General features: G+C 42.5%; 1 protein-coding gene across 2 annotated transcripts; it reads right to left on the reverse strand.

The window, feature by feature from the left end:
• Positions 1-8,018, reverse strand: LOC134457231 (uncharacterized). Of its 2 annotated transcripts, XM_063209126.1 has the most exons (7): positions 7,972-8,018; positions 6,414-7,057; positions 5,783-5,929; positions 5,449-5,528; positions 5,029-5,196; positions 4,692-4,790; positions 1-88 (listed from the first exon to the last, which is right to left on the reverse strand). In XM_063209126.1, the coding sequence occupies exons 2-7, from the start codon at positions 7,039-7,041 to the stop codon at positions 38-40; spliced, it is 1,173 nt and encodes a 390-aa protein (XP_063065196.1). In that variant the 5' UTR covers positions 7,042-7,057; positions 7,972-8,018; the 3' UTR covers positions 1-37. The 2 variants fall into 2 exon arrangements, with proteins under 2 accessions (XP_063065196.1, XP_063065197.1); XM_063209127.1 differs by lacking the exon at positions 1-88 and having other exon boundaries at positions 5,029-5,191.
• Positions 8,019-9,207: the final 1,189 nt, after the last annotated feature.

A 9,207-nucleotide genomic window follows, 5' to 3' on the forward strand; every position in this document is an offset into this window, starting at 1 on the left:
GCACTGGATTGGCAGTATGTATAGCGGTTCACAGTGTTCAGTCTGGATCCACCAGGCTTAGGTCCTCTGCATTCTGAGATGCCAGCTCCTACAATAAGGGAAAGTCTATCATGAGCATTTTGTCAGATGCTTTAACACTGGTTTACTTATTGATTGCTTAGTTGACCAAGTACAGATCTTGAAACAAAACAGAAAATATCTGCCACCAGCCAAAAAGACAGAAGTGGTAAGAGGAAGCATCAGTGTGGAACGACATACTCACCAACGGTTAGATTTGTTACTCACTGATATGCCTCGTTCCTTTCTCATATACAGTACATTCACCTCTAAAGAAGCACTACATAATGGGCCCATTGATAAGACTTTTTTATTTGCTATAAATGTTAATGTCAACCTCACACAAACAAGAAGACAGCAATAATCAAGAAAACACTATTAGTCTGCTTACTGTACATACTAAAACATAAAAATGTCACACCACAAATTAAACTTTACATTGAAATAAGAATAAACATATGTGACGGAGGTGTTCCTGCACAATTCGTCCCCCTCGGGGCGGGAACCTGCCACCTCGTCAACTACATCTGTTTGGCAATGGGAGCCACAGTACGAGCGAGCTGAGCTAAAGGGCCGGTCCCCTAGCCCAACACTACCGCATTGAGGCTTCGGGAGGGAGGTTTACTAACGTTCCACGCCACACTCTGCTAGTTGGTCTCCGTTACACTGTCACCCCTAAACCTCACTCCCATCCCGGGTCAACGGCACCAGTATTACGGAGGTGTTCCTACACAGTTCGTCCCCCTCAAGGGGCGAACCTGCCACCTCGTCAACTACATTGGTTCGGCAATGGGAGTCAGAGTATGAGTGCGCTGAGCTAAAGGGCCGGTTCCCTCGCCAAACGTTACCGCTATTGTATCGAGGCTTCGGGAGGGAGGTTTATTAATGTTCTACGCCACACTCTGCTAGTTGGCCTCCGTTACACATAGGCTCAGCTTGGTACAGTCTTAAGCACAAGTCAATTTCACCCTTTTTCTTTTGCATACACTGCACACACTGAATTGCAAAATATCAAATACAGTTATATTACACAGTTTTAGTACACAATATACAGTACTTTGTACGATGTCACCTTTGTACCATTTACAGCATGCTATCGATTAGCAGCATGTTTTCAACCAAATGGTTCAACCCAATCAGAAGGTGTCAGAATACCAAAGGCTAAAACTGTAAATAGGAAACTGGGATGCTGACCTGGCTGGAATAGAAATGTAACACAGTGTTGTGGCTATAGGAAGAGGAACAGTGATATTAAAGGAACAGTTCATCCTTTTTTGATTTTCACATATTTGCAGTATTCCCCAGCATCATTCATGAATGTGCATGTAATTTTCGTCTATGTGTTTCCATTGCCTAGTTTAACAGTATCAGCCAAATTAAGCGTAGCAATGCAAGTCTATGGGGGCAAACAAAACATCAAATGTACCGGTACTTATAAAGTACTTTAAAATTAATGTAAAATTCACCAAGTGCAAAACAGCTATTTCATCCAGTCCTGTAATTACTTGTGGCTTGATGCTAATGCCCCCATTCACTTCCAGTGATTATGCTAAGATATGCTAATAATTCTGATCCAATAAATCTAATTACTGAAAAAACTGAGAAGAAAATGATATGCACATTCATGAATAATGCTTGGAAATACTGCAAATATGCGAAAATCAAAAAAATGGTGGACTGTTCCTTTACTATAAGAGTGCAGAGAAGTAAATGCTGCTGCACTGTCAAGGGAACAGAGATAAGGAATAAACTGATCACATGCAAATAACATTGGCTTTGAACTGAACTAGTCATGAGTTGGGGAGGGTGAATGTATTCACATCACTTCAATCAATAGTATATGTCATAACTAAGGGACTGTACGTTATTTACCGGGGGGGGGAGGGCTGGTGCGCTGGAAGTCCGGTCAAAAAAAAAAATCATGGCCCCCCCCTCCACCTCAATTTTTTTCGCCATGGCCCTCCCCCCACTTCAATTTTGTTTTCCCATGGCCCTCCCCCTACAGGTAAAAAAAATAATATGTAAAATTGGTAGATGAACAACCATCATGAGAACAGTCAGAGTAGCCTACATCAAGGGCGGTTGTCTGCACTATTATGTGCTATCGATATCAGTGGATACCTATGAGAAGCCGCAAGAATCTACCTCTGCGGCTGCATGGGATGCCTTTTAACTCCACTGTCACCAAGACAAATTGCCTTCACTATTTTTTTACGTGTTAAGTAATAATAATAATAATAATAATAATAATAATAATAATAATAATAATAATGATAATAAAAACTTCCATTTCAATACCAATGTCCGAGGTGTTACTACTGTAAACTACAAAGTGGAGAGAGTTTCCCCACCGCAGCTTCAATATTTCCCTGCTCGACAAGCAGCGCCTTTCACAAGGTACGTTTTACATGTTCAGCACAGTAGCGAAGCCAGGGACGCAGGAACTGGTTTTGACCAAGGGGTGCTGTGAAAAAAAAATCTGTTTTTTAGATGCAATTTCCTGCGTTCTAATCAATTTTAGGGTGAGGAATGGCGAATCACATCTGAATAACTTCCTCATGTTTTATGTAGCCTAAACAAGGATGGCTAGATTTAACTTTTTTTTTCTTTAACATCTCACTTTGACACTATTAAGTTCTTCTTGCGGAAGTGAAACGCGCACCTGATGTGGAGATGAGGGCGTGTTCAAGAGCAAGTCGCGCTGCCTTGACAGTTTGTCTCTTCAGCATGGGCAGTGTGGAATGTGTGAAATTAGAAGAAATGCTTTGACTAGGCTATGCGATGCACTCGTGAGAGGTGACCGGGCTTTCAAATAATTTAGATTTTCTTGCAATTGCGACTGTGGATCAGGTGCATCTCGATCAGGACCCCTGTCCTGTCTCCCAGACCGCGCATAAAAGCACGCACGCACACACACAGGCATAGCTCTACCTTCCCGAATGTAATTACACTCTGACGGCCAAAGAGTTCGGGATGTGATCGGAGCAAGAAGTAGGCTAAGCGCCAAAGCAGGAGAGTGAGAAAGCCACCTTTAGTTTGCATTTAACGTAGGCCATTAAGACGCATTAATAGGTGGTGGCGGTGCTATGGTGGTCAAATCAGCAGCAAGAGGCAAAAGGAACAAATTGCCAAAACAGAACCAGTACAACATTCCAAAACATCCAACAGCCATTACACACCGCGGCAATTCAACTTTGACAACTGTGATGATAGACAAGCCAGACACACCATCGGCTGTGCTCTCCTTCCGAATCACCCCATAGCCAACTCCGAGGCTAAGCTAGACTACTTCACCAGCAACAGGCAAGACCTAGCATACCAATACACGCTTCTACGAATCCAATCTCCACAGCAAGAAACAAAAGTCACTTCTTACCTGACACGATGCACAACTTTGGTGACATTCCCTTCTCCCGTCACGCTTTAAATGTACATAATTCCTTGCTTAGTTGGTCCGTTTTTGTTCACCAAAGTGATGAGACTTCTCTTCACAACAAGTTTCAAGACCTTATGATGCATGGCCAACACATCGCCGTTAATACCACTTTTATTACTACCTTGACACCACAAGCTAAACAAAACAAACTCGCGTCACTGCACCGTTCTACCAAAGTACGTCTAGGCCAAAGGTCTAGGCCTAGGTACTGTTCTTTCCGGTCTGGTTGGGGTCTAAAAGTTCTTTGAACACAAATGTAAAGCACACGGCGGTGCCAATAAATAAAATCATGGCTTACCAGAGGCTGTGACCACCAGTTGACTACAGCACCTCTCCATAATTCCTCTGGAAATGCCCATCCAATTCGTTGTCAAAACTTCCCAAACTGTTTAGCCCATATAGTTCACATCAGCCAGTTTGATATTTGCTCACGGGCATTTTCTATGATGCTCAATGTTCCTCCGTAGCACTAGCAATCCTACAGTGAAAGAGAGTCAGCGCGGGCAATCTAGCTGCACCTGATAGTTTTTTGACTACAGATACACGCTTCAGTGCTATAGTATGCACCGGGACCTTGCATCGCAAAGCGATGTGTTTCAGAGCATGTTATTATTGTTTAAAAAAATAAATAAAAATAAAATAAAATAAATTCGTTTTTTTTCCCATGGCCCTCCCCCTAACTCCGATTTTTTTTGCCATGGCCCTCCCCTCCACCTCGTTTTTTTTTCATCATGGCCCTCCCCCCCCTACGCACCAGCCCTCCCCCCCCCCCCCCCCCCCCCCCCCGGTAAATTACGAACAGTCCCTAAGTATAGTGTATGTAGGTCTCTGTTTAGTACTGAGGAGTAAGCTACTCAATATGATCACATTCATTTACATCTGTTCCTTGTGTGTAATCAATCAGTGTGTCACTTCTTTATGTACATTTCCTCCACCATGTTAAAAGATTAGAGTATGACATCTTGTGTCCATACGAGATGCATCTCTCATTCAGCCTTTTACATGAGAGACTGCATCTCATGTACCATTCAGAGTTCACGGCTGAATACAAAAACACAAAGGGGTGTTGCACCATCACTATGATGCCACTTCCAAACCATACAATAATTCTGTGAGAGAGCACATGGATACTGCATGTATGGCATGGACATGCATCACATGTTGAGTTGAGCGAAAGTATAACATTTCGACCACTTACCTGGTGGTTGCCACTTGTGATTTGGGTAAAGCGGTCCTGTATGTACTTGTTCCCGAAGCCCATGACCCGGCTGACAGCTTGATTAGAGAGCCCAGCCACCTTCAATGAATACATGAATGAATGACATTATTACACATAAATGTGAACATTTTCCTATAGTTTCACCCTAAAACATGCATAATATGTAAGACATTGCAAAGATAGGGCACTGACAGAGCCTCCATTTCAAGTATAAAAAAAAGTTAGGACATGAATGAATGAATGAATGAATGAATGAATGAATGAATGAATGAATGAATGAATCGTCTCGTCGTTGGGTACAGACGCCAAATCCCACCTTGGCGGTAAAGTCCAGGGTGAAGGCCAGCTTCACCAGCTGAGGGGGGGCCTCGGTGCTCTGAGGTAGCGGATCGGGGATGGCTGCCACGTAGCGATCTGCAAGTTGCTTGAAGCTGTTGTAGTTGAGCGACTGGAAATAGGAGCTCAAACTGTTGTTCCTCCTAATCTAGGGGCAGAAAAAGAATAAAGCACTCTTATTTAATGTGTTAAGAAATTACCCCTGTTAAAGAAATTGTATTAAAGTAGTAACGACTATGTGTAATGTCGTAGCACAGTGGTAAGGTAAACCTTGTTCGCGGAATAGCATAACGAAGCACATAATGAGGGTACAAACTTATTTTTTGCAATAGCATACTTCCAGCGGCTAAGGAACTCAGTAAAGGTGAAAGGTGTGATAACTGGATGATAAGTTGTGTACCTTTGCATCAATCACATCGCCTTCTTGCTTTAGGATAGCCACCATTCTCTCAATAATGTCTTCGGGGGAGTCTGTGACCACTGCAATGCAGAATTACAAATACGATCAAGAGAAAAAAAATGAGAGATAACATTATAAGTACACATACTGTATTACAGTGATATGCAAGAAATGAGCAGGGTAAATGAAAACACTTCACCTCTATACAGTCATAGTGAGTACCTTCACTCGGCTAATCCTCCGTCAGTATAGTATTACAGTGATATAAAAGAAATGAACACATGAATATACTTTATACAGCCACACTATGCTCCTTCCAGAGTGAGTACTGTACCTTCACTAGGCTGTTCCTCAGTCAGTACAGCAGGGCTGAGGTCCTCGTGCTCCTCTACTGGGCTCTCTTTCACCTCCTTCACAATACGCTCCAGCTCCTCAGATACCTTCTCGAAGTACACAGTTGAGGGCTCCACACAGACAATGGCTTCAGGGAAACGGACAATATGTAAATAGAAAAGGGCATAAGACACAATGTCTCTAGAAATATGCTTTATCATGTGGTCATTGACATTTTTAGGATGCTTCCATATCACTATCTGTTTTTGATATTATTTCAGAATGTCAATACATCACTCTACAGATTTTTGGGGCCAATGTTACTTGTGCCAAGCCAAACTGAGAAAAGTCAGGGTCATTGGACTATCTTGCTGTGTGGAGTGTGACAGGATGGAAAATGCAAGACCAGACCCAGCAGAACAGCAGAACAGCAGAAAATGTGATGTTAAATTGTGCATTTCTGTGAATTGTGTGTATACCCAGAGGCACGTATGAAGACATCATAAACAATGTTTAAAACAATTACAAAACAATACAATACCATTATAGCATAGTGTTATTATAATACAGTATAATTACTGTGTAATTACTGAGCATGTTTTGATGTATGTTTTGGTATGCTGTGGGCTCACCATCTTTAACGCGCACCACATCGGCTGTAGCCAGACTGGTCTGCCTCCTGACTGAGTCAGATTTGTCGGCGTCATGGTTTCGGAACGAGAGCTTCTTCAGAGAGAGCTTCTTTTTGATGGACTTGGCTCGATGTGGTATGGCCCTGTCCTTCTCCTCATGGACCTTCTCGGGCACAGGGGCAGGGCATGGATCTGAGGTAAAGCAGCTGTCATTGGACCCACTAGATCCAGGACTCTCTGGTACTGGAGCGATGGCAACCTCATTGGTCTTCCTAGAGAACAGACTAAGAAAACTTCTCAGTATAGATGGTTTTCTGGTAACTTTGCGCTTTATTTCCTGAGTCTTGGACCCCCTGACAGTGTCTTTGGATGGCTCTTTGGGTTGGTCAGTGTTTGATTGTTGCGACAGGCGATGTGTGGAGCTGTCACTGGATGCTTTCCTGATGCGTGTGCCCTTGCTGTCCACGATGACCCATTTTCGAGTCTTCTTGACCCTCTGCCTCCTGGCGCAGGTGTCGTTCAGACTGAGGCTGCGTTTCACATACACCTCCAGCAGACGCGTGGTGGAATTCTGCCCCAGGTATAGGAGCTCAGGGCTGGGGGCAGGCCCAGCATTGTCGTCCTCCATGGCAGGCCTGCTGAATCTGTATCAGAATACATATCAAGGTTTTGGTGGTTCGAGATTGACCTTAGATCATTACGTATTAGTGAGTGGTTACATTTAATGTTTTTGTTGAAGTGATTAATCAGGACAAGCCAATGGAATAGGGATCAAGCCCCCCTTATGGAAAAACTGTCAGTGCTGTGACGCGTATCATGAAAATTTCAGTTTTTATAAAATACTTTATTTCCCAGTCAGAAAAGGTAAAACGCAGATGGCTATCTTTCACATTACAGACCAACAGTTTTTGGTGTTGACACATTGTCACACATTGTTGCATTGTCTGCAGACCTCGTTGAAAGAGAATTCCTCAGACATATTTTTAATGAGAGAGGTGTTGAATATTGCTAAACTGTCTTCAATGTTCTATTGCATCTGGCACGGAACTTACATAATTACTGACGGAAATGTCTGACAGAGTAGGCCTAATGATGTTTTCGGACGCTTCACTTTAAAATGTAAAACAATGTAAAGCCGTCGTATAGGCCGCTACTCTACTTCCGAATGTGGTCGATACAATGTAGCCTATTTTGAGTCGCCGTTATAAGTGGCATCCTAAATGCTTTGCGAAGGCCTCCACTCTAGCAACTCCGCTATTCGTGTCGACCTTCTTTGCAAATAGTGAACTTCCGCATTCACTATGCCAGTAAGTAAACACAATCATATTTACGAATAGTTTAAATGGAGACCTAGCGTACGGGGCCTATCCTGTTTCGCAAAAACCCCAACATGGTTCATAGCTCTAGACTCGCAACATGTTTGTCTGAACCGGCAAACATCACTAAATAACGTAGCCTACGGTAACGGTAATTAGGTAGCATAGGCTACCAGAAGCATTGGGTACGGGAGACATTCATTTCATTTGTTACAAACAATCAGACATTTTTAACAGCTCACCTTGCTTCCAGCTCACGCGACAAAAGTTACTGCTGCTCACTTCTCACAGTTTGTAGAATGACGTCATGGGGAAATTCTATCGCTGTGCGTGGCTGAGGAATCTCTCCCCTAGAGCTCTAGTCAACAAACATTAGTCACACCCTGAAAGACTCAAATAGGTCAGAGTCAGACAATAAGGGTCATGTGCTAGCCATTTAGAAACGCACGGTTTAACAATTTCTCCCAAAGGTGAGTTTGGATAAAAGTAGGCTATTGAAGCATTATACATTATTGTTGGGCGTATTTTTTATTATTAAAACTCAAGCGTTTAGGCCTACTTCCCCTCATGTAGCCTGTAACTGCTTTTATGACTTTGTTTTAACACCCAAGTGTTACTTTCCCACCGTTTTCTCTTGTCTCGTTCACATCAAAGAAGTTGTTAAGGGTGGAATTCTACCAGAGGAGCACATTTAGGCTATCCCAGCTGGGCAGATCTGTTTATTTTCTGATTTCAGGCACCTTACTGGATGCCTTCTTCTGCTCAATTAAAATCATTATTCAAAATAAGATTACTTGTTGACCTACATAATATTTTGTCTATGTATTAGGCCTAACATGCAATACTGTAGTTGATTTGTCTTAGACGTTTAACTTCTGTCGTGTCGTCCTTTTTACACAAGGTGGCACTCTCAACCAAAGGAAATTAAAGTCCTTGTATATTACTACATAGTTCAGCATCGGAATAAATGCATGTAGTCCATAGGCTGAGCTCAGAATGCATCCTAAGGGACAGTGGTAGATTAATAAGCAGACATTATGGAATTCTAGGCCTATATTTTACTCAACAGAGAAATGGTTGAAGTTGCATTGCCTTCAGATCATTTTGTGTGACAAAATATCTAAATTTGCATGAGCACTTTCACAATTCTGATGATGATATCATTCACCCACTTCCAATTAATGTTGGCTTACACGTTACATTTTACACAGAATAATTCAAGAGAGTAAATTATGTGCACACACATTGACTTTATTACAATGAGCCTACACATTACAAACCATTACCGACAATAGTGACAAAAAAAACAGAAAGATTAAAGTCTTTCTGGGCTGGGAAGATTAAACTCCCTAAATGGAGTCCACAGACTCTTTGTGAACACACACACACACACACACACACACACACACACACACACACACACACACACACACACACACACACACACACACACACACACACACACACACACACACACA

This window comes from Engraulis encrasicolus, chromosome 10 (genome assembly GCF_034702125.1).
Source record: "Engraulis encrasicolus isolate BLACKSEA-1 chromosome 10, IST_EnEncr_1.0, whole genome shotgun sequence".
Classification (NCBI taxonomy): domain Eukaryota; kingdom Metazoa; phylum Chordata; class Actinopteri; order Clupeiformes; family Engraulidae; genus Engraulis; species Engraulis encrasicolus.